We start from the raw sequence: 25,482 nt of genomic DNA on the forward strand, positions 1-25,482 counted from the left end.
TTAGTTGGGGGAAAGATCAAAGGCAACATGAGAAAATATTATTTTACTGAAAGAGTAGTAGATCCTTGGAACAAACTTCCAGCAGACGTGGTTGGTAAATCCACAGTAACTGAATTTAAACATGCCTGGGATAAACATATATCCATTGTAAGATAAAATACAGGAAATAGTATAAGGGCAGACTAGATGGACCAGGAGGTCTTTTTCTGCTGTCAGTCTTCTATGTTTCTATGTTTCTAAAATAGCAAACACACCTAACAGTTCTGCCTGTTTTCCCCGCAACAATCCTGTGAAGTGAGATGAGAGACCATAACTGGCTGAAAAGTTCCCACGCTGGCTTTCATGCTGAAGTCGGGCTGGAACTCACCGTCACCATCTTAACTAACCAGCCATCTTGGCTGATATTAGCCAGGCAAAAGAGAAGCATCTCGGCAAAGCTGACACTTCCAAGAAGAAACAACAACAATAATAACAACCACCACCACCCAGACATCTCCAGGAGTGCAAGTGACAGAGGAGTCGATGCAGCAGTGGGCATCCCATGACTGCAAAGCAGGCAGGTAAATCCAAAGGCCGGCCTCCCAGTGGAGGTTTGGGCTTGCAGGAAACGTACCTGAAAAAGCAGATTCAGGAATTCGTTGGCAAGGGCGCTCTTCACACTCCAGATCTGATAATCCTCCAGGGTGAGATGACCAAGCTGAAGGGAGGAGGAAGGAAGGAAAATCAATGTGTGTTTTTTTTCCTCCCGAAGTGTTTGCTCAATGGGGTCTCTCTCTCTCTCTTTCCCTCCACACTTTCCCTCTTTCTCTCTCTTCCCCTTTCTCTCTCCATCCCTCTCTCCACCTCTGCCCACCTCTTTTCTCTCTCTCCCTCTCCTCCCACCTCTTTCCCTTCCGCCCTCTTCCCTCTCTCTCCTCTCTCCACCCGCTTTCCCATCTTTTCTCCTCTTCCTCTTTTTCCTCCTTTCCCTCTTCCCCGTTTTTCTCTCAACCTCGCTCTCTTCTCACCTCTCTTCCCACTGCCCCACCTGTCTTTTTCTTTGCCCCCTCTTCGCTCTCTCTCTTCTCTTTTCCCCCCCTTTCCCTCTCTTCCTCTCCCTTTTTCCCTTCTCTATTCCCCCCTTTCTCTCTCTCCCCATCTCCATCTCTCCCCCCCTCTCTCCCCCCTCTCTCTTCTCCCCCTTTCCCCCTCTCATCCCCTCTCACTCTCTATTCCCTGCTTTCTCTTTCTCCACCTCCCTCTCTTCCCCCTTTCTCTTTCCCGTTTTCCTCTCTCAACCTCGCTCTCTTCTCACCTCTCTTCCCCCTCTCCCACCTGTCTTTTTCTTTGCTCCCTCTTCACTTTCTCTTCTCCCCTTTCCCCCCATCTTCCCCCTCTCTCCTCCTCTCCGTCTCTTTTCCCTTTTCTCTCTTCACCGTTTTCCTCTCTCAACTTCGCTCTTCTCACCTCTCTTCCCCCTCTCACACCTGTCTTTTTCCTTGTCCCCCTTTTCGCTCTCTCTCTTCTCCCCCTTTCCCCCTCTCTTCCTCTCCCTTTTTCCTTCTCTATTCCCCGCTTTCTCTCTCTCCCCATCTCCATCTCTCTCCCCTTCTCTTCCCCCTCTCCCTCCTCTCTCCCCATCTCTCTTTCCCTCTCTTCCCCCCTCTCTCTTCTCCCCCTTTCCCCCTCTTCCTCTCCCTTTTCTCCTTCTCTATTCCCCCCTTTCTCTCTCTCCCCATCTCCATCTCTTCCCCCCTCTTTCCCCCCTCTCTCCCCATCTCTTTCTTTCCCTCTCTTCCCCCCTCTCTCTTCTCCCCCTTTCCCCCTCTCATCCCCTCTCACTCTCTATTCCCCGCTTTCTCTTTCTCCACCTCCCTCTCTTCCCCTTATCTCTCTTCCCTCCCTCTCTCGTCCTCCCTCTCCCTCTATTCCATCTATCTTTCCTCTCCCTCCACCCTCTCTCATCCCTTCCTCTCACACTCACAAACTCTCCCATGCAAACTGAAATGGATATTTTAAGGAAAATAAAGCAAAGCTTTGACCAAAAATCAATCTGTTCTATCTGTAGATCTGAAGCTGGTTTTGATCAATCGATGGTCATGATTTCCCTGGAGAATCAAAGATTCGCAACTGCTCTCAATAATTTTGATTTTCTCAGGGAAACTATCCATCCAGTTTTTTCTGGCTGGAAGCCATGTGAGTTAAACAAGATTTTTTAATAATAAAGTTTGTTTTTATTTTTCCCCCAAAGATAAAATGTAAAATGCAGATTTTAAAAAGACAAAAAGGTGAAGAAGAAAAATGTATAGCAGATTAAAATTAATAGCAAACCCATAACCTCCACCCTGGTTAAATGTTGACACCTGTATCTCAAAACAAATATAATCTACTTCCTCTTCTTGCACTGCAGGTTTACAAATAGCTAGACATTTTCCTCCTGTGCTTGCTAAATTACTACTTTGCCTCACCTTCTCTAAACCAATATTCCAAATATACAAATCTATTGCCTGTCAATCAAGATGACCCAATGCCAGTCAAACTCTTTTTATGTAATTGGCCATCACACTGAAGATAATTTTTGTTGAACTATGATCAGGACTAGATTTTATGGATGATGATGAGTTTCAGGGGAACTACAGTATACCCCACTGAAATTTTAGAATAGTTTTCTAGAGGTACTTAATAGCCAGAACAAAGGTAACTGGTTGACTATCGTCTGAAATTGAAAAATTGTAGAACAAAAAAAGTGGGGAGGAATGTTTTAATACTTTAATATCTTAAATAGCTCTCCATCATCATCATCATCATCATCACCATCTCCTTCTTCTGCCATATTCATCATCAGATGTTGGTGATGATGTTGACAATCCTATTTTAATCAATAGCTGCACGAAAAAGTTCTCTTGAGTTTTGTTCAAACCAGACCTTTATATTTTGAAGCCTTGATGTTATTTTTCTGCTTGGACCTCGTTTGCCCTCAATCTTAACTTGGAAGATTAAGTTAAGTTATTCTGGGTGTTGCATTGCATGTCCAAAATATTCTAACTTTCACTTTTGATGGTTTTGATTATTTCCCTTGGCTTGCCCAGGCAGCTTATTACCTCGTTTCTGATTTTATCAACTCTGCAATAGCAATAGCACTTAGACCAGGGGTCCCCAAACTTTTTACACAGGGGGCCAGTTCACTGTCCCTCGGACTGTTGGAGGGCCGGACTATTAAAAAAACCTATGAACAAATTCCTATGCACACTGCACATACCTTGTTTTAAAGTAAAAAACAAAATGGAAATGTACTATTTAGAAGGGGGAGAAGGTCTGAAATTCATATATGTTTATGTTTTGTTTTTAATTTTCTTTTGTTGACATCTGATTGGCTATACAAGGTTTTCTTGGCTTATGAAAAATGTATAAAGAAAGAAGGAAGCACTTTGGCATAATGGTTAATAAGTTAGAAATATAATTGGTGCTGCACTTTTTGAAGGAACATTAAGGAGGAAATTTAATTAAAAGAAAATGAATGTAACTGGATGTCAAAATTAGAAAAAAAACTTTTGCAACTTTTTTGATGATTTATATTAGTTACTAACAAAATACTGCATTTTATTCATGGAAAATTAGATGGTACACTGTGTTGTTTGAATGTATGTTGAGAGAAAAATTAAAACAAATTACCCCCCCCCCCCCAAAAAAAACCCAGTCCTTCCTTCTTCTGTCCCTCCTCCATTCATTTCATTCTTCCTTCCTTGTTCCCTCCATTTCTCCTTCCTTCCTCTCTCCTTCATTCCTCTCCACTTCTCCTTCCCTCCCTCTCTTTCCCTTTTCTTTTTTTCTCTCTCTGTTTTCCCTGTGCTCTTGCCACTCACCGGCGGGCCGGATAAATGGCCTCAGTGGGCCACAGGTGGCCCGCAGGCCGTAGTTTGGGGACTGCTGACTTAGACATATATCATTTCACAGTGCTTCACATTCCTTTCTAACCAGTTTACAGGGTCAGCATCTTGCCCCCAATGATCTGGGTCCTCATTTTATCCAAGGATGGAAGGAAGGGTCAATCTTGAGCTTGCCAGGATCGAACTGCTGACAGTGAGCTGAGTTAACCTGCAATGTTGAATTCTAATCTGCCCCATCACTGCTCCTAATCTTTCTCTTATTCAGCAGCTTAGGAGAATGTTAGTGGCAGAACGAAAGCCCAGCAGGTCGAACGGACCAATTTTAAAAACATATTTAACAATAATTGTTCTGTAATTTTACTTGGAGTGAAAACAGGGGGTGTAATTGCATCTGTTAGCTCAGTGGATTTCTGCCACCGTATAAGGTAAGTAATGTTGAATACATGAAAAGTAAATACATGACCTCTTTTAATGCTTTTTATCTCTTTCTACAAAGGATACCATGCAAATCAATTTCACAGTAAAGAGAACTTCCATGCACGAGTTAACTCAAGCAGTTTGGCTTAATCTCACTGTGGTCCAATTCAGAGGGAATTTCAGTTTCTTGAAGCTATTTCTGTACTGATTTTTTTTTTAATTAATTTTTTTTAAAAAATTGGTTTATTTACTAAATTAACAACAAACAAAAAATACATAAAAGAAAACATGCCCAACACCAATAAAAACCCCACCACCATTTAGGGGGTTATATTATTTACAATAAGTTTCAATTTCTTCCTTAGCTCCAGTTTACATTTCTTTACATACAAAAAGTGATTGGAATTTATTGTCCACATTGTCGTCATAAATTCTACTTAAGATATAATTTTTCACCTTATTCCATCGTGCCATCAGCTTCTCCAATTTATTTTCATCAAAGTTATTTAATCTTATATCCATAATTTCGAAGTGGATGTGGTCCACCATGTACCAGTACCAATTCTGGATTGTCCATTTATTACTATCTTTCCACCCTAATACCACTGCTGCTTGAGCGCTTTCCAAAGCTGCTGTTTTGATTTGTTTAAATTCTCATAATTCCCCACATTTAACTAGTATTGCTAATTCTTTTGTAATTATCCAGTTAATGTTTAGCATATTATTTATTTCATTCTGTACTTCCTTCCAAAATTTTTGAACTTCAACGCATTCCCAGAGCATATGCATAAAAACTCCTTTTATTTGGCAACCATGCCAGCAATTTCCTTTCCCTTTCCTCTGGAAGTGTGCTAGTTTTACTGGCGTGAAATACCATTTATGTAAAATTTTCCTTCTCATCTCTCTAATTCTTGTATTCTTTATCTTATGTATATTTTCTGCACTGATCGCTTGAGTTGCACAGTAAGAGACAATGAAATGTAGGCACCCTTGCTTACCTTGCTAGTGTCGTGTGACTTTAGAATATCTTCTACAATATCAGACAAATTCATGTGCAGCTCCTTGGGGCGGGGGGGAAGAGAAGAACAGGAAGATCCCATGAAAGTTAAGAAACTTGATTTTGAGAGTTATTTTGGTCTATGTATAATAGACCGTAAAAGTGAGAATGCTGGGTTGAATCCATAGAATGTGAGTGCAGATCCACTAAAATCAATGAGCTTTAAATGAACAGCAAATTATCTGCCCCACTGATTTTAGCTGATCTGATCCATGACTGATCAATTCTGGAATTCAGACTGTTTTGCCTAGTTTTATGAACCTTCTGGACAATTGGTTTACCGAATGTGAATGTTTCTGATCAAAGTTCTATCAATCATTACTAAAAATGTCAGAGTCATTTCTACAGTGAGATAGGAGACATATAAATCTAATAGATCATTAGATTGATGGCTCAACAGACAGACAATAGATCATGACATTAATGATGATATGGTTTTTAAATTGTTGGGGTTTTTTAATGTAATTTTATTATTAGATTTGTTCCATTGTTACACTGTTTTTATTGTTGTTGTGAGCCGCCCCGAGTCTTCGGAGAGGGGCGGCATACAAATCTAATAAATTGAATTGAATTGAATTGATATATATATTGTTTTCATTATCAGCAAAAATGGGTGAGAAGATCTAAGCTTTTGTGCAGGAGTGGAGAGAAAGTAAAGTGCTAGGTAAGTGACTGGCCAATTTAAAGAGGGGGGGGGAGAGTTAAAAGGAGATAGCAAAAGATATCACAGAATGGAAACTAGCAGCTATCTAGCAACTGGGAATACCATACAGAGAGTTCAATAAATGAGGATTAAAGCCCAAGAAGATTGTTGAGATATTTGCAATTGGACGGTGAAAATTAGAGAAATCTGAAAAAGAACAATGGATTTGGAAAAAAATCTTTTATTTGGATTTAAAGCATTTTTGTAAAATAGCTGGCTTATTATATTGGGAAACTGACAATGCCACCTGCTGGCTAAAAGAAAACATTGCAACAGTTTGTGGAAAGAGAACTTGCTGATAGCTAGAGATTGACCTTGAGCATAAGAAGATAATTTGGAACTTGAAAGAATTGGGAAAGAGTGTGTATTGTGCAATGGTGTTTGATTTTGTTTTGGTGATAGAAGTTAACAGGATTCTGAACTGAAATGGAACAGACTAAAATTGGAAATCAGAATATTGAAATACAAAGAGACTAGATGGATTTAAGCCTCAACTAAAAATAAAGCTCTTAATAATTCTAAATATGGACGTGCGTATGTATGAGGAACTAACTGGGAGGTTAAAATACATTCATGAAGACATAAAAACTAAAGGTGATAAGAAAATAGAAACAAACTTGGAACATAAAGAACACTCAGAATGTACAATGTTGGAAAATGAAAATGAGGAACAAGGAGACTACACTGAAGAACATGGGACTGAAAATAAAAAGCAGCGTGATGATTACAGTGAGATTTTCAGTGTTAAGAAAAAAGTATAGGGTTCAGAAGAATCAATCAAAAAACAAGGGGGGTAATAGGGAAAAGAGATTAGAAGGAATTGAGAGTAGATTTAAGCAAATAACACACTGAAAAGGAAGAAAAGGAAATCGGGGGGAAAGAAGGTATTTGTATAAAAATAAAAGAAAGAAAAGGAAGTTGGGAGAAGGGGAGGAATAATAATAATTTATTGGATTTGTATGCCGCCCCTCTCCGTAGACTCGGGGTGGCTAACAAAATGATAAAAACAGCATGTGACAATCCAATAATAAAACAAATAAAAACCCTTATTATAAAACCAAACATACACACAGACATACCATGCATAATTTGTAATGGCCGAGGGGGAAGGAATATCCCAACTCCCCCATGCCTGGCGGTATAAATGAGTCTTGAGTAGTTTACGAAAGACAGGGAGGGTGGGGGCAATTCTAATCTCCGGGGGGAGTTGGTTCCAGAGGGCCGGGGCCGCCACAGAGAAGGCTCTTCCCCTGGGGCCTGCCAAACGACATTGTTTCGTCGACGGGACCCGGAGAAGGCCAACTCTGTGGGACCTTATCAGTCGCTGGGATTCGTGCGGAAAGGGGAAAACCCACAAGAAGTGGAATTTCTGAGAGACTTAAAGAGAATGGATGAAATGGAAAAGGTTAATAGAAAGGAAGATGGATAATAAAATGGGAATAGATTTACCAGTATTAAGGTTACTGTGTATAATTAATTATGGTAAAAGGTTTTTATATAAGATTGGAATATGATGATATACAAAAAAGAGAAAATACATTATAGAGGTGCATTGATGGATTGTTATAACATTAGTGTAATGTTTATGTTAAAAGGTTTTTATGTTAAACCTCTAATAGAAAGGAAGAGAGATAATAAGACATATATTAATAGATTTAATTGGATCAATATCATTAATTGAAACAAGCTTGGAGAGCAAACTGCTGCCAAAATGGGCAATCCTTGTTTAGTTAATATGAATGTTGAATGCCACTTACTGGAATGTTATCAATACGGTTATCTTTCCAAACTTCCAGAAGGGCCACGACCATTTCTTCGAGCTCAACCTTGGACAAAACCCCGTCTCGATCAACGTCGAAAACCTTGAAACAAACTGAAAGAGACAGAAATATTTATTCTTATAGAATTAAACAGCTAATGATGGCTCAAAAGATTTTGAAGGCTGAGATGAAACCAAAACTGGAATTTTGAGGGGCAACTTATGAACAGTCTATTAGAAAAGACACATAAAAGACTGGTTTTATATGTGGGAACTGCAGCAAGATTCTTGTACACTGAAATATGAAAAAATGTTGAAAATGCCCATAATGTAGGAATGGATTGCGAAGACGGCAGAATTAGAAGAGAAGGCAAAACTGACCTGAAAGATGGAATAGAAACATAGAAATATAGAAGACTGACAGCAGAAAAAGACCTCATGGTCCATCTAGTCTGCCCTTATACTATTTCCTGTATTTTAGAAACAGAGAAACAGAGAAGACTGACGGCAGAAAAAGACCTCATGGTCCATCTAGTCTGCCCTTATACTATTTCCTGTATTTCATCTTACAATGGATATATGTTTATCCCAGGCATGTTTATATTCAGTTACTGTGGATTTACCAACCACGTCTGCTGGAAGTTTGTTCCAAGCATCTACTACTCTTTCAGTGAAATAATATTTTCTCACGTTGCTTTTGATCTTTCCCCAAACTAACTTCAGATTGTGTCCCCTTGTTCTTGTGTTCACTTTCCTGTTAAAAACACTTCCCTCCTGAACCTTATTTAACCCTTTAACATATTTAAATGTTTCGATCATGTCCCCCCTTTTCCTTCTGTCCTCCAGACTATACAGATTGAGTTCATGAAGTCTTTCCTGATACGTTTTATGCTTAAGATCTTCCACCATTCTTGTAGCCCGTCTTTGGACCCGTTCAATTTTGTCAATATCTTTTTGTAGGTGAGGTCTCCAGAACTGAACACAGTATTCCAAATGTGGTCTCACCAGCGCTCTATATAAGGGGATCACAATCTCCCTCTTCCTGCTTGTTATACCTCTAGCTATGCAGCCAAGCATCCTACTTGCTTTTCCTACTGCCCGACCACACTGCTCACCCATTTTAAGACTGTCAGAAATCACTACCCCTAAATCCTTCTCTTCTGAAGTTTTTGCTAACACAGAACTGCCAATGCAATACCCAGATTGAGGATTCCTTTTCCCCAAGTGCATTATTTTACATTTGGAAACATTAAACTGCAGTTTCCATTGCTTTGACCATTTATCTAGTAAAGCTAAATCTTTTACCAGGGTGAATTCTAGTCCCGCCTTAGGAGTGAAAGACATTGGGGGATTTGGGACCAATCACCAAGAGAGGGTGAATTCTAGTCCCGCCTTAGACATCAAAATCAATGGGTGACTTGAAGCTAATCACCAGGTGACGGTGAGTCTTAGTTCTGCCTTAGGCTTGAAAATGGCTGGGTATCTTTGGGCCAATCACAAGGAGAGGATGAATTCTAGTCCCGCCTTAGGAATGAAAGACATTGGGGGATTTGGGGCCAATCACTAGAAGACAGTGAGTTTATTTTTATTAATTTATTTTTATTCAATTTTTTAATGCCACCCTTTTCCCAACCGTGGCAACTTGAAGATATTTGGACTTCAACTCCCAGAATTCCGCAGCCAGCGAATGCTGGCTGGGGAATTCTGGGAGTTGAAGTCCAGATTTATTTATTTATTTATTTATTTATTTATTTATTTATTTATTTATTCATTCATTCAATTTTTATGCCGCCCTTCTCCTTAGACTCAGGGCAGCTTACAACATGTTAGCAATAGCCCTTTTTGACAGAGCCAGCCTATTGCCCCCACAATCCAGGTCCTCATTTTACCCACCTTGGAAGGATGGAAAGGTTGAGTCAACCTTGAGCCGGTGATGAGATTTGAACCGCTGACCTACAGATCTACAGTCAGCTTTAGTGGCCTGCAGTACTGCACTCTTCCTGCTGCGCCACCTCGGTTCATAGTTCGAGTCCTGCCTTAAGCATGAAAGTCATTGGGGGATTTGGGGCTAATCACCAGGAGAGACTTCTGGTTCTGCCTTAGACATGAAAGTCATTGGGTGATTTGGGGCCAATCACCAGGTGATGGTGAGTTCTAGTTTTGCCTTAGGCTTGAAAGCTGATGGGGGACTTTGGGCCAATCTCTCACTCTCGGCTCAGCCACCTAGAGATGAAGCTGTGTTGTTGTTATGGGGAAAATTTAATATCTACATGAAACCGCTGGGTGAGATCATCCAAGGGCATGGGGTGAGGTATCATCAGTACGCTGATGATACCCAGCTCTACATCTCCACCCCATGTCCAGTCAACGAAGCAGTGGAAGTGATGTGCTGGTGTCTGGAGGCTGTTGGGACCTGGATGGGTGTCAACAGACTCAAACTCAACCCTGATAAGACGGAGTGGCTGTGGGTTTTGCCTCCCAAGGACAATTCCATCTGTCCGTTCATCACCCTGGGGGGGGGGAATTACTGACCCCCTCAGAGAGGGTCCGCAACTTGGGCGTCCTCCTCAATCCACAGCTCACATTAGAGAAACATCTTTCAGCTGTGGCGAGGGGGACGTTTGCCCAGGTTCGCCTGGTGCACCAGTTGTGGCCCTATTTGGACCGGGAGTCACTGCTCACAGTCACTCATGCCCTCATCACCTCAAGGCTCGACTACTGTAATGCTGTCTACATGGGGCTACCTTTGAAAAGTGTTTGGAAACTTCAGATCGTGCAGAATGCAGCTGCGAGGGCAATCATGGGCTTTCCCAAAAATGCCCATGTAACACCAACACCCCGCAGTCTGCATTGGTTGCCAATCAGTTTCTGGTCACAATTCAAACCATTGGTCATCACCTATAAAGCCCTTCATGGCACTGGACCAGGGTATCTATGAGACCGCCTTCTGCCGCACGAATCCCAGCGACCAGTTAGGTCCCACAGAGTGGGCCTCCTCCGGGTCCCGTCAACAAAACAATGTCGTTTGGCAGGGCCCAGGGGAAAAGCCTTCTCTGTGGTGGCCCCGTCCCTCTGGAACCAACTCCCCCCATAGATTAGAACTGCCCCCACCCTCCTTGCCTTTCGTAAGCTCCTTAAAACCCACCTCTGCCGTCAGGCATGGGGGAACTGAGATATTCTTTCGCCCTAGGCCTTTACAATTCATGTATGGCATGTTTGTATGTATGGATGTTTGGTTTTACAATAAGGGTTTTTTAGTTGTTTTAGTATTGGATTTACATGCTGTTTTTTGTTACTGTTGTTAGCCGCCCCGAGTCTACGGAGAGGGGAGGCATACAAATCCAATAAATTAATTAATAAAATAAAATAAAATAAATAAAAATAAAATAAAATAAAATAAAATAAATAAAATAAAATAGAAGAAAGGAGTGTAATGGATGCTCTCTTGAGTTTAGTGCAGACACTGGAAAATTTGTGGGAGGGAATAGCTGCAAACAGGGCATAGTTAAAAGGAGTCACGGGAGACTTTTCTGAAGAGTGGCCTCCATTAGAGGCAGGAAATCTATTTCAGAGAGCGAAGGGACCAAAATGCACCAGCACCAGAGATGCAATAAACAGACATAATCTGTTTACTCTTCTTTCTCCGAAGAGCAAATATTGGCATTTGCAGCACACAGGCTCTCCACATACTCCATCCACGTAGACACAAATGCCAATGCCGTAAAGAAGAGCTAATTCTTTGCGCTTATGAATATTTTATTAAAGAGAAATTAAAACCCAGCCAAAAAAAGAAAAATAAATGGGAGGGTTATCGACTACCAATGAACCAGACAACCTCTTCCAGAAAATTGATTGTAATTGACATCAAATGAGAGTAACTCACAATAATATATTGAATTAATAAAGCTGGGAGATGATAAGGAATTAGCTTTTAAAAGCCCTCATTTCAAAACCATCCTAGGAGATTATACTTCCTTAATGGGTGCAGGCACCCATAGAGGAAAGAACAATAAAGCGGGGGGGTGGGACACACAAAAGCCTTAAAATGCATATTAGGGAGGCAGATGTCAAAAGCTTCTTTTTTCCACCCCAAAAAGAGGGAGAAATAAATTGAATAAAACTAATTAAAAAAACTGTAGGCAATAAACTTAGCTCTCTTTTCACATATTATCCCTACAGAGCAATGACTGATCAACCCCCTACCTCGCTATGTTTCTCAACCTAAACAACGTTGAGATGAGTGGACTACAACTCCCAGAATTCCTTGGCCAGCATGATCCCAGAATGCATACTGGTTGAGGGTTTTCTGGGAGTTGAAGTCCTCTTAGTGTCAAGTTGCTGAAGTTGAGAAAAAAACAACAACTTGTTCTACGTACCCAGGAGGAAACAGCAGCAAATGTCAACTTCTTGGAAAAAACAAAATGTATGCCACGTGTTTGTCTGTACCACACAGATACTTTGACATTTCCAGATCATAAAAGCAATAAAATCACAGAAGGAGCACGATAAGCTTAGAGCCCGTCAATAAATTCCACTCGTGTTACATTTGGGAAATGTTTTCCTAAAGGACACCAGCTCCAGTATGCTTCTCAAATGCGCGGCTATGCACATAAGGCCAGCACTGGCATTGGGAAAATTTGTCACTTAGAAATAAGAAGAATTTATTTCATTTATTCATTGCCCATGAAAATAATTAATCAATGGAATAGCTTGCCTCCTTGGGCTTGTGAGTACTCCATTGCTGGAAGGTTTCAAAAATAGACTGGGCAACTATTTAGCTGGGATGATTTGAGATTCCAGCCTTGGGAGCAATAGGGTTGATATTCCTGGAGGCTGTTGGGGCCTGGATGGGTGTCAACAGACTCAAGCTCAACCCGGATAAGACGGAGTGGCTGTGGGTTTTGCCTCCCAAGGACAATGCCATCTGTCCGTCCATTACCCTGGGGGGGGGGGAATTATTGACCCCCTCAGAGAGGGTCCGCAACTTGGGCGTCCTCCTCGATCCACAACTCACATTAGAAAAACATATCTCAGCTGTGGCGAGGGGGGCGTTTGCCCAGGTTCGCCTGGTGCACCAGTTGCGGCCCTATCTGGACCGGGACTCATTGCTCACAGTCACTCATGCCCTCATCACCTCGAGGTTCGACTACTGTAATGCTCTCTACATGGGGCTACCTTTGAAAAGTGTTCGGAAACTTCAGATCGTGCAGAAGAACCGTTGCACTTACCTGAACGGTCTTCTCGCTGCACTGCAAGGAGAGTCCAACATGGGGTTAATCTACAGCCTATTGGAAGGGACTGAGTTAAAAATTAGCATAAATAACCGGTCCAACCCCCATGTTGCCCTCTCTGGGTCAGTCTTATAATAAAACGAAGTCATAGTGCTAGTAAACCAAGGAAACTTTATTCAACTGATTCAACAGAATCCAAACTCAACTATGAATCTTCTTGTGACCCTGGGCCCATTAGCCGGGTGGGTTTGGACTCTCCTTGCAGTGCAGCGAGAAGACCGTTCAGGTAAGTGCAACGGTTCTTCTCCACTTGCACTGCTTCGGAGAGTCCAACATGGGATATACCCAAGCTTTAAACCATTAGGGAGGGAGAAGGCTGGACCAGGGGCGCAGACTCGGTGCAAACTCTCTGCAATACTCTGCGTCCAAAGGCCGCTTCAGCCGAAGCGAAACTGTCCAAACGATAGTGCTTGATGAACGTATTGGGGGCAGCCCAGGTTGCTGCCCTGCAAATATCTTCAAGAGGAGCCTGTGTCGCCCAGGCCGCTGATGTGGCCGCACTTCTTGTAGAGTGGGCCGTGATACCTCTAGGTATTGGTGTGGACCCTGATTTATATGCGGTGGCAATGCAGGAGCGTATCCAACAACTAATAGTCTTAGATGATACCTTATTCCCCATGGATGCCGGGAAGTAGGAAACGAACAGGGCCTCTGTTTTTCTGAAGGAACTTGTCCGTCTTATGTATATTTTGATGGCACGACGAACATCTATTTTGTGCCACCTTAGTTCTAGTGGATGTGACCCCTTGGCACAAAAATCCGGAAGGATGATATCTTGTGATCTGTGGAAGACAGTGTTTATTTTTGGTAAAAAGGAGGGATCAGGCCTCAGGACTACACTGTTTGTATGAAATATGCATAGGTCCGGTCTGATTGACAAGGCCGCGAGTTCGGAAACTCGCCTTGCTGATGTGATTGCTGTTAAGAAGACCGTTTTCAATGATAGGAGACGGAGTGGAATGTCTCTTAAAGGTTCAAAGGGGGGTCCCGTCAGGGCCTGTAGAACCAGTGGCAAGTCCCATGTAGGGAATCTATGAACGGTAGGGGGTCTGATGTTCGATGCTCCCCTGATAAAATCCCGAATCCATGGGTGCTGTGAAATTGGGCGAGAAAAGTCCATTTTAAGAATTGTGGCTATAGCTGCCGTTTGCCTGCGAAGTGTGTTGGGTGACAGTCCTTTGTCCAACCCAGCCTGTAAGAATTCCAGGATCTGGATTACGGATGGGGACTGTGGGTCCTGATGACGGTTTCTACAAAATGTACAGTATGCCCTCCATGTGGCCTGATAAATGCGGGTCGTGGAGGGTCGGCGAGCTGCCTGCATGGTGTTTATCACTCTGTCCGGTAGTTGTTCTTTCCTCAATCTCTCCCCCTCAAGTGCCACACGGCAAGACTCCACCACTGAGGGTCTGGGTGATAAATTGACCCCTGTGTCAGGACCACCTTGTGGTGTGGGATTCGCCAGGGGGGGGACACCGAGAGGCTCATCAAGTCCGCGAACCAAGGTCGTCTGGGCCAAAATGGGGCTACCAAGAGGATTTCCGCTTGTTCTTGTAACAGCTTGTTGACTATCCTTGGGAGCAGGCAGACTGGGGGAAAAGCATATAGCAGTCCCTCCGGCCACGGGCATGACAGTGCATTGGTTTGCTCTGCTCCCGGTGATGGGAACCTTGAAAAGAACCTGGGCAATTGGTTGTTGTGATGGGTGGCAAACAAATCCACCTCCGGTGTCCCGTATTTGTGAATGATCTCTAGGAACAGATCTCTGCCCAGGCTCCACTCTGCCGGATTTATGGTGGTCCGGCTGAGCCAATCCGCTTGAAGGTTTGAGATGCCGGAGATGTGTTCCGCTCTCAGGGATGCTAGATGCCGTTCCGCCCATTTGAACAGGGACTGGGATTCCCTCATCAGACGACCCGATCTTGTGCCGCCCTGATGGTTGATGTGTGCCCTCGTTGCCACATTGTCTGTGAGGATCAGTACGTTCTGACCTCTGACCTGCGCAGTGAAATGTCTAAGAGCAAGGTGAACGGCTCTGAGCTCCAGGTAATTGATGTTTGGGCATGTGAGCTCCTCCGAGGTCCAAAGGCCCTGAGCCACTCCCACATCGGAGTGTGCTCCCCAGCCTGAGAGGCTCGCGTCCGTTGTTATGGTTATCTCCTGCTGTGGCAGGAATGGTGATCCTTGTGTGAGGGCTGATGACTTCCACCAAGGAAGTGATCTCCGTACTTCCTGCGAAATTGTCACTGGTGTGGAAGAGTGACTTGTTTTGTTTCTCTGAAAGGGAATGAAGAACCATTGTAGAGGCCTGGCATGAAGCCTGGCCCAAGGTAGAATGTCTATACAAGATATGAGTACCCGCAACAGTTGAGACAGGAATGCTAATGTCGGTGAACGGTTGCGCTGTAACTGTGTGACCAAGGTTTTGACCTTGGTCTGCCGTTCTGATGAGAGGAAGACTGTGCCGGTTGTGGTGTCTATGTTGGTACCTAGGTGGGGTAGGTACCTTGTTGGTGTAAAGTGGTTCTTTTGATGATTGATGGAGAAACCGAGGTGTTCTAATGTCCTCATGGTTTCTGTCAAGTCATGGTGAGCCCGGCCCGGACTTTTGAACAGTATGATGATATCGTCCAAATACGCCATAAGGCGCAGTGGACGTGACCTGAGATGTGCTGTGAGTATGTCCAGCAACTTTGTGAATGTCCTGGGTGCAGATGACAGGCCGAAGGGCATGGCCTTGTACTGGAAATGGTGGTTGTCGAGACAAAAGCGAAGGTATTTCCTGTAATCCTGATGTACTGGGATATGCAGGTAGGCCTCTTTGAGGTCTATTGACGTCAGCCAATCCCCTTGGCGGATTGCTGCTAATATTGTCTTTAGTGAATGCATTTTGAATCGCCTGTATTTGATATATATGTTTAGTTGTTTCAAGTTCAGGATGAGGCGACAACCACCGGAGGCTTTTGGTACTATGAACACGATTGAATAGTAGCCCCGTCCCTCCTGATGGACAGGGACCCTTTCGATGGCACCTATCTGGAGTAGGTGGTTGATCTCGTGATACAGAAGGTTGCTTTTGAGGTTGTTGAGGGTTGCTGGGCATTGCAGGAACCTGCTGGGAGGTTCCTGTATAAATTCCAGAGTGAGACCCTGGGCTATTGTTTTTAGAGCCCAAGAGTCTGTAGATATGGCTTCCCAAGAGGCGGTGAAGTGTTTTAGCCGTCCTCCTATAGGAAAGCTCTCGATGGAGTCATTTGTTCCTTCTATAGCCTCCTCTGTTGGAACCTCTGTAGGGTTTTCTGGATTGTTGGAATTGTCTATTCCGATCTCCAAAACCACCCCTGTCTGCTCTGTACGCGGGTTGAGAGTATGACCCCTGGCCGTATGACCTTCCGACCTGGGGTACATTGGAGGAGGCCTCTGCCCGAAAGGGTGGTCGTCTGAAGTACGGTGTGGTCCGTCTGTCCTGCCTTCTATAGGTTCTGGGTAAGACTTTTTTCTTGTCTTTATCCTCTATGAGGACCTTGTCAAGAGATTCGCCAAACAATTTTGACCCATCAAATGGGGCTGAAGCCAGACGCCATTTGGATTTGGCGTCAGCCTGCCATGTTCGGAGCCAGAGCAAGCGGCGAGCCAACTGGTTAGCTGCTAGAGCCCGTGAAGAAAAACGGGATGCCGATAGAGTGGCGTCCGCAGAGAACTCCGCCGCCGCTAATAACTTGTTGAGGTCTTGCCTCAAGCGACCATCTTCCGGTCCTAGCCTCGTGAGCATGTCCTGCAGCCATAGGACCGACGCTCGGTTAAAAAATGATGCAGCTGAGGCTGCTTTGAGGGCCCATGCGTTCATTTGATGGGCTTTTTTGTTTATTCCCTCGGCCCTCCGGTCTTCTGATTTTAGGCCATCTGCCACCTCCGATGGGACGAGCGCATTGGAAACAAGAGCCGCTACAGGGGCATCGACAGATGGAAATTCTAGTAAGTTTTCCAATTCTGGTTCAAATGCGTAGAATTTCCGCTCTGAGGCTGTTGGGCCTAGAGCACCCGCTGGGTATTGCCAGGGTCTCTTAACATTGTCCAAGAATAACTTAGGAGCCGGTATGCAGTCTGCATCTCTCTGGGTCTCAGTAAGTACCCTTGAGGTCGGTTGAGTGGTCGCTGCCGGGTCAGCGGGCTTGTCAGGTGTGCCCGAGGCGATGGCTAGTTTAGCCTTGTTCAAAAGCACCCGAAAAATAGAGGGCCTAAAGAGGCCAGCATATGCTGGGGGTTCTGGAGGTACGCCCTCATCCTCTGATAGGCCATCATCTGGTTCAGAACCATGCTCTCTAAAACCCGGGTCCTCCTGAAAGGATTCATGCGTAGGAGACGGGGGTGCTGGAGCTGCCCATATATTCCTCTGAAGAGATGGAGGAGGGCGAGGCGAGGCAGGGGGGGCACTGGGTATGTGCTGTTGGGCCCCAGCCACTATGCCATGGGAATAGGCCGAAGCAATCATGTCCTGCAATGCAGGTGGTAGGCGTTGCCAGGTGTCTGGGGAGGATCTGAGGCCAGCCGCTGTCGGGGTGAATGAGGCAGATGGCATTGGTTGGGGTGCCATGTGCCATGCAGAGGAGGAGGAAGAAGGCCTGGTAAGTTCTAGTCTAGTTGGCTCTGCCACCTGGGATGGTCCTCCAAATCTATCCGGCGACCAGTCTCGATCAGTCGCTGACCCAATGCCCTCCGGGAGTCTCGGGGGGGTAGTACCTGATATTGGTGCATTCAGTGGCAGGGCAGCTTGTTTTTGCGCCTCCAATTGCTCCTCCAAGGCTTTGATGCGCCTTTCAGCATCTCTCATTGCAGAGGAGGCTTGAGAGCTTTTGGCCTTGGCCTTGGAAGAGTGAGACTTCTCCTTGGCCTTTGTCATCGGGGCTTCAGTTGTCCCCTGCTGGGCTGGATCGGCCATGGGGATGATTGTAAAGCTCCGTGAGACCAACAGGTAATTATAGCTGCGTTTGAGCAATTTTGGTCAGCAAAAAATGGCCGCCGCCGTTGAGTTCCGCCTCTTCCTGTGAGACAGGACATCCGGCCGTTTTAATGGGGTAATCGGGCTGTCCGTCAGCCCTTCAAAATGGCGGCCCGGAGCTGACTCCCAATATGGCGGCGCCCTGTGTATGGCGCCTTTATTGCCATGGCCGCGCCCACTGCTCTTGCCGTTACCAACGGCGATCGCAATCCCCAGGGCTGCCCGGCTCGGCGCTTCGCACGCCGCCTTCGTTTCCCCGCCGCGGCTTTCCGGCGGGAAATTCAAATGCTGCCATCCTTCTTTTCAACGTGTCCGGCTCCCGATGGTCGCTCCGAACGGAGGTATGGCCGCGCAGGCCGGGGACCTCGTTCACTGGGCGACACCCGGTCCTTGGAGCTGTACCCTCGCAGGGAAGAGGCTCCGACCTGGGAGAAGAGAAGTGGGCATAACTCCGCAGAGCAGGGGCCCAGACTGCCGGATTAGATCATCTCCAGTGTCTGAAAGACAAACAGAAAAAAAGGAATGTTAGTGAATATCTTAATATGCTTTATAATAAAAAATAATAAAAAAGCAAGTAAATGTACAAGCTAAATAATAACAAGACTACAAGAGTCATAGGAGGAAAAACTCATGAGTCCCTCCACTATGACTGAGTTTTTTAGACTGACCCAGAGAGGGCAACATGGGGGTTGGACCGGTTATTTATGCTAATTTTTAACTCACTCCCTTCCAATAGGCTGTAGATTAACCCCATGTTGGACTCTCCGAATCAGTGCAAGTGGAGAATGCAGCTGCGAGAGCAGTCATGGGCTTACCTAGGTATGCCCATGTTTCACCATCACTCCGCAGTCTGCATTGGCTGCCGATCAGTTTCCGGTCACAATTCAAAGTGTTGGTTATGACCTTTAAAGCCCTTCATGGCATTGGACCAGAATATCTCCGAGACCGCCTCCTGCCGCACGAATCCCAGCGACCGATTAGGTCCCACAGAGTGGGCCTTCTCCGGGTCCCGTCAACTAAACAATGTCGGTTGGCGGGCCCCAGGGGAAGAGCCTTCTCTGTGGCGGCACCGGCCCTCTGGAACCAACTCCCCCCGGAGATTAGAACTGCCCCTACTCTTCCTGCCTTCCGTAAACTCCTTAAAACCCACCTTTGCCGTCAGGCATGGGGGAATTGAAACATCTTCCCCTGGGCATGTTTAATTTATATATGGTATGCTTGTGTCTATGTCTGTTAGTATATGGGGTCTTTTTAAATCTTTAAAATTTAAAATTTTGATTATTTATGATTTGTTTCCACGTGTTGTGAGCCGCCCCGAGTCTTCGGAGAGGGGCGGTATACAAATCTAAGTAATAAATAATAAATAAAATAAATAATATGGTAAATGATTTAGCTTTACTAGATAAATGGTCAAAGCAATGGAAACTGCAGTTTAATGTTTCCAAATGTAAAATAATGCACTTGGGGAAAAGGAATCCTCAATCTGAGTATTGTATTGGCAGTTCTGTGTTAGCAAAAACTTCAGGAGAAAAGGATTTAGGGGTAGTGATTTCTGACAGTCTCAAAATGGGTGAACAGTGCAGTCAGGCGGTAGGGAAAGCAAGTAGGATGCTTGGCTGCATCCTAGAGGTATAACAAGCAGAGCTAGAGGTATAACAAGCATAGCTAGAGGTATAACAAGCAGAAAGAGGGAGATTATGATCCCGCTATATAGAGTGCTGCTGAGACCACAATTGGAATACTGTGTTCAGTTCTGGAGACCTCACCTACAAAAAGGTATTGACAAAATTGAACGGGTCCAAAGACGGGCTACAAGAATGGTGGAAGGTCTTAAGCATAAAACGTATCAGGAAAGACTTAATGAACTCAATCTGTATAGTCTGAAGAACAGAAAGGGGGGACATGATCGAAACATTTAAATATGTTAAAGGGTTAAATAAGGTCCAGGAGGGAAGTGTTTTTAATAGGAAAGTGAACACAAGAACAAGGGGACACAATCTGAAGTTAGTTGGGGGAAAGATCAAAAGCAACGTGAGAAAATATTATTTCACTGAAAGAGTAGTAGATCCTTGGAACAAACTTCCAGCAGACGTGGTTGGTAAATCCACAGTAACTGATTTTAAACATGCCTGGGATAAACATATGTTTCTCAAATGCGCGACTATAAGCCCAGCACTGGCATTGGGAAAATTTGTCGCTTAGAAATAAGGAGAATTTATTTTATTTATTTATTGCCAGTGAAAATAATTAATCAATGGAATAGCTTGCCTCCTGGGCTTGTGGGTACTCCGTTGCTGGAAGGTTTCAAAAATAGACTGGGCAACTATTTAGCTGGGATGATTTGAGATTCCAGCCTTGGGAGCGAGTAGGGCTAGAACAGGGATCCCCAACTCCTGGGCCATGGCCCACTAATGGGCCTTGAGCCGTTTGGAACCAGGCCATGGAAGTGGACGGTAAAAGAGCACACACACACAAATCGCCACTTGGATGAGCAACGGGCAAGCACGTGTGCACGCTCCATTTGTGTGAGTGACAGGCGGCCACAATTTAGGCAGAACCTATAGGGGGCACTACAGCCTACCAGTTAATTAGAATGTTAGAAATACAGTAATACCTCGTCTTACAAACCTAATTGGTTCCAGAAGGAGGTTCGTAAGGCGAAAAGTTCGTAACACGAAACAATGTTTCCCATAGGAAACAATGTAAAAGTGATTAATGTGTGCAAGGGGGGGCGGGGAAATCGCAAAAAGGCACTCCGCTGGGCGCCCCCACCCGGCTGTCACCTTTTAAAACAGCCGGGGGGCTTCTCGGCATTCTCCCGAACCCGAACTTTTGCCGAACTTTTCAGGTTCAGGTTCGGGAGGCCGCCGAGAAGCACCGCCGCCCGCCTGTCACCTTCTGAAACAGCCGGGGGGCTTCTCAGCATTCTCCCGAACGCCGAACCCGGAAGTTCGGCAAAACTTTGGGTTCGGGTTCGGGATCCGGAGGCCGCCGAGAAGCGCCCAGCTGTTTTAGAAGGTTACAGCGAGGAGGCGGCGCCCAGCAGAGCGCCATTTTGCGATCTGCGGTGGGTTCGTAAGTCGAAAAAAGTTCATATGAAGAGGCAAAAAATTTCCGAACCCCGGGTTCATATCTCAAAATGTTCGTATCACGGGGGGTTCGTATCACGAGGTACCACTGTATTGTTTATTTGTCAGTATATACTTGAGGGGATATTAATGAAGAGATGATTGTGATGATGATTATGATTGCTGGAAGACAAGATTAGATTAAAAAAAATTTGCAATAAGGGATAAAAGATTCATAGAGAAATTAATAATTTCAATATACTAAATCAACCACTAGCTTGTCCATGTGTATGAATCAGTATGAATGATTAGTGCGCGTGTTGCTGAGCTGTTTTTGAGTTTTAATTAGAATTTAGCTTGTTTTTCTTGACTTCTTTGTATTGTTACTGGTAATTTACACTGTTGTAAACCGCCCTGAGTCCTTCAGGATTGGGCAGCATACAAGTCAAATTAAATAAATAAATAAAACTCAATATTGACAAAGTTGAACGGGTCCAAAGACGGGCTACAAGAATGGTGGAAGGTCTTAAGCATAAAACGTATCAGGAAAGACTTCATGAATTCAATCTGTATAGTCTGGAGGACAGAAGGAAAAGGGGGGACATGATCGAAACATTTAAATATGTTAAAGGGTTAAATAAGGTCCAGGAGGGAAGTGTTTTTAATAGGAAAGTGAACACAAGAACAAGGGGACACAATCTGAAGTTAGTTGGGGGAAAGATCAGAAGCAACATGAGAAAATATTATTTTACTGAAAGAGTAGTAGATCCTTGGAACAAACTTCCAGCAGACGTGGTAGATAAATCCACAGTAACTGAATTTAAACATGCCTGGGATAAACATATATCCATCCTAAGATAAAATACAGGAAATAGTATAAGGGCAGACTAGATGGACCATGAGGTCTTTTTCTGCCGTCAGTCTTCTATGTTTCTATGTTTCTATAATAAACACCAAAATACGCTTAAACTAATAACAATTAAAAAAACCCTGGATTTAATCAATATATTGATATTTTCATACCAGTCAAATGAAGTTTGGCCCGAGATAAGCTGTTAATTCTCTGCTACTGAATCCTGCTACTGAGCATGCGTGGAAGCGAAATTGCACGAGGGGACGCACATCGCCGCAGTGCGCATTGGTGGCAAAGTTAAGTGGAACCCACCCCGGAGAGTGAGTGACCCTAAGCGGAACCTGGGAGCACCTGTAACACCTGAAGGGGAGCCTGGGGAGCCTCCCAGCCGTACTCACACTTCTGCCGTTCTGCCAGGGGCCCCCTGCAGCAAGCCGAGAGTCCGCACGAGATTTCCTTGAAGTCTATGTGATTGTCGCGGTTTTCATCGAAGGCGTTAAACAGGCCTGCAAAAGATCCCACAGTAGCGGGCTGAGTTTGTTTCAGTTATAGAGAGCGCCCGATTGGTCAATCAAGTCATGGTTTCCTTAGCTGGGATTACAGGTAGTCCTCAACTTACAATCATTTAGCAACTGTTCAAAGTTACGACGGACCTAAAAAAATAATTCTTATTGATTTCTGTTATTGATTGCCTCCTTTATCCTCACCAAGGAGGAAAGGAACAGTGTTCAATTTGGCAGCCTCCAAATGGCTTACCACTATAATTCCCAGAATTCACAGGAGGGAAATCTAGAAGGGATGCTCAAGATTTGTCTCCTCTTAAGACAGTGGTTCTCAACTTGGGGATCAGGACCCCTTTGGGGATCAAACAACCATTTTACAGGGATCGCCTAAGACCATGGGAAAAGACAAATTTCCCTTGGTGTTAGGGACTAAAGCTTTCTATCCTGGCGCCTTGGAACATATTTTTTTACAATCGGACCAATCAGGCGTTCACAGTGGGGGTGTCCCTCTGACCTTCCTGTCAATCAACGTAAAGCTCTGTTGGGAGAATTGGGGCTAGAAGTGTATTAAGGGGTTGCAGCATTAGAAAGGTTGAGAACCACTGTATTAAGCACTTATCTTTTCATTGCTTCTTTTCCTATGGGGCAAATTAGATCCCTGTCATTTAGGCATTTATGAAGCGAGCCACCTTCATAAAGGACCAACCTCTAGGACAGGGGTGTCAAAGCACAATTTCATTGTGGGCTGAATCGGGGTTTTGTTTGATCTCGGGATAGGTGTGGCCAGAGTGGGTTGGCCAGTTCGACCTCATTCATGTTGGGACACTTGTGGTGGCCTGAGTGCTCTGCCGGCAAAAATGGGCTTTTGAGCTCCGTTTTCAGCTGTGATGGCTTCATCCAACCTTCTGCAATGAAAATGGAGCTCCCCGGGAGGGTGTGTGTGCTGCGCATAGCTCTCCGTACTCCGTTATTGCTGGCAGAGGCCTTTACTGTTTCTAGGGCAGCCCCACGGGCCAGATCTAAGCACACCAGGGCCCAAATCTGGTCTGCAGGCCTTGAGTTTGACATCTCTGCTCTAGGAACATTTGTAGTAGGGCTGAACATGGCCCACTGTGAAACCTGTACAATATCACTAAATACAGGCAGTCCTCATCTTACAGCAGTTGATGTAGTGACCGTTCAAAGTTACGGCAGCACTGAAAAAAGTGACTTACAGCCATTTTCACACTTGGGGTTGTCGCAGCATCCTCGTGGTCACAGGATCAAAAATCCAGACACTTGGCAACTAACTCATATTTATGATGCTTGCAGCGTCCCAGGGTTATGTGACTCCCTTTTACGACCTTCTGACAAGCCAAATCAATGGGAAAATTAGATTCACTTAACAACCGGGTGAACTAACTAAACATCTGTCATGATTCCCTTAACAACTGTGGCAAAAAAGGGCATTAAATGGGAGCAAAATTGAATTAACAACTGTCTCGTTCTGCAACAGGAATTTTAGGCTCCATTGTGGTCATATGTCAAGGACTATCAGTGTTGAAAGAAAACCAGGAAGTGATAGATCAGAGGTCTTCAAACTTGGCAACTTTAAGACTTGTGGACTTCAACTCCACAAGTCTTCAAGTTGCCACGTTTTGGGACCCCTGAAATAGATCTTCAAAGAACATTACTTACCTTCGCTCAGGGATGGATGGATCGGAGGGGAAACCAGGAGGCTGAAGGTTTCCAGATCAAAGCGGCCTGTTCTCGATTGAGCTTTCAGGAGCCAATAGCGTTTCTCGAGGTCGATGATATCGGATTCTTCCACTGCATAAAAAAAGCCAAGACGATCAAAGTCAGACAAATGAAAATGGTGTCTTTAAAGCCACAGTGCTTGTGTCAGCAGGCAACAAGCTCAAAGGAGAGATTCCAGGAATGCGGATTGTTTTATGGAACAAAGATCCTTAATGGGAGGTCTGTAGTGCAGAGAAACAAGCTTTGCTTATCACCATTCAATATATTGAATTGGTAAATAGCCAAGGGCAGTGATGGTTAACATAGGACATTTATAGAATAGAATAGAATAGAATAGGGACTTAGATTCATTTATTTATTTATTTATTTATTTATTTATTTATTTATTTATTATTTAGATTTGTATGTCGCCCCTCTTTGCAGACTCGGGGCGGCTCACAACACAATAAAACAATTCATAACAAATCTAAATTGTAGCTTAAAATATTTAAAAACCCCATTAGATTATAGATGTTGTGTCTGTATTTAGTTGTACTTCTTTATTTTTCCGAAGGCCTGATAGTGTCAGAAAATAGCTCTGTCCTTTCTGCTGATGCAGGAAAATAAAGAGCATTTAATATACATGAGACACACAGGTGTGACCTTGAGAAATTAGGTAGCACAGATTGCACCGTGGCCTTCTGAGGCTTCCCAAAAATGATGCATGTAGCTTAAAGAGTTGCCAACAAGTGACACCTGTGTGTTCAAAGACATTTTGGCTGTACAGAAAATAGCTCTATCGTTTCTGCTGATGCTGTGCGCCTAGAAGTAAAGCATCATATTTTGCCGCACAAATGCCAGCGACCTGTTAGGTCCCACAGAGTTGGCCTTCTCCGGGTACCGTCGACGAAACAATGTAGTCTGGCGGGACCCAGGGGAAGGCCCCGACCCTCTGGAACCAACTCTCCCCGGAGATTAGGACTGCCCCCACCCTCCTTGCCTTTCGCAAACTTCTTAAAACCCACCTCTGTCGTCAGGCATGGGGGAATTGATTCCCCTGGGCCCTCTCCGCTTTATGTATGGTTTGTATGAGATGTATGATTGTTTTTATATTATGGGTTTTAAATTGTCTTTTTTAACTATTGGATTGGTATTGTTTTGCTGTTGTAAGCCGCTCCGAGTCTCCGGAGAGGGGCGGCATACAAATCTAATAAATACTAATACTAATACTAATAATAATATTTAACTGG

The 25,482-nt window shown here is 44.4% G+C and overlaps 1 protein-coding gene across 7 annotated transcripts in view; it reads right to left on the bottom strand.

Moving 5' to 3' along the window:
- The window catches only part of USP32 (ubiquitin specific peptidase 32), a 339,894-nt gene that overhangs the window by 96,048 nt on the left and 218,364 nt on the right, over positions 1–25,482 (bottom strand). For all 7 annotated transcript variants that reach the window (XM_070735365.1, XM_070735361.1, XM_070735360.1 and 4 more), the window contains exons 6-10: positions 24,194–24,325; positions 22,412–22,519; positions 7,801–7,916; positions 5,282–5,344; positions 614–697 (exon numbers count right to left, since the gene is read on the bottom strand). In XM_070735365.1, the coding sequence (XP_070591466.1) occupies positions 614–697; positions 5,282–5,344; positions 7,801–7,916; positions 22,412–22,519; positions 24,194–24,325 (503 nt within the window). The remainder of the gene's footprint in view (positions 1–613; positions 698–5,281; positions 5,345–7,800; positions 7,917–22,411; positions 22,520–24,193; positions 24,326–25,482) is intronic.

The sequence above is a fragment of the Erythrolamprus reginae genome, chromosome 1, assembly GCF_031021105.1.
Source record: "Erythrolamprus reginae isolate rEryReg1 chromosome 1, rEryReg1.hap1, whole genome shotgun sequence".
NCBI lineage: Eukaryota > Metazoa > Chordata > Lepidosauria > Squamata > Dipsadidae > Erythrolamprus > Erythrolamprus reginae.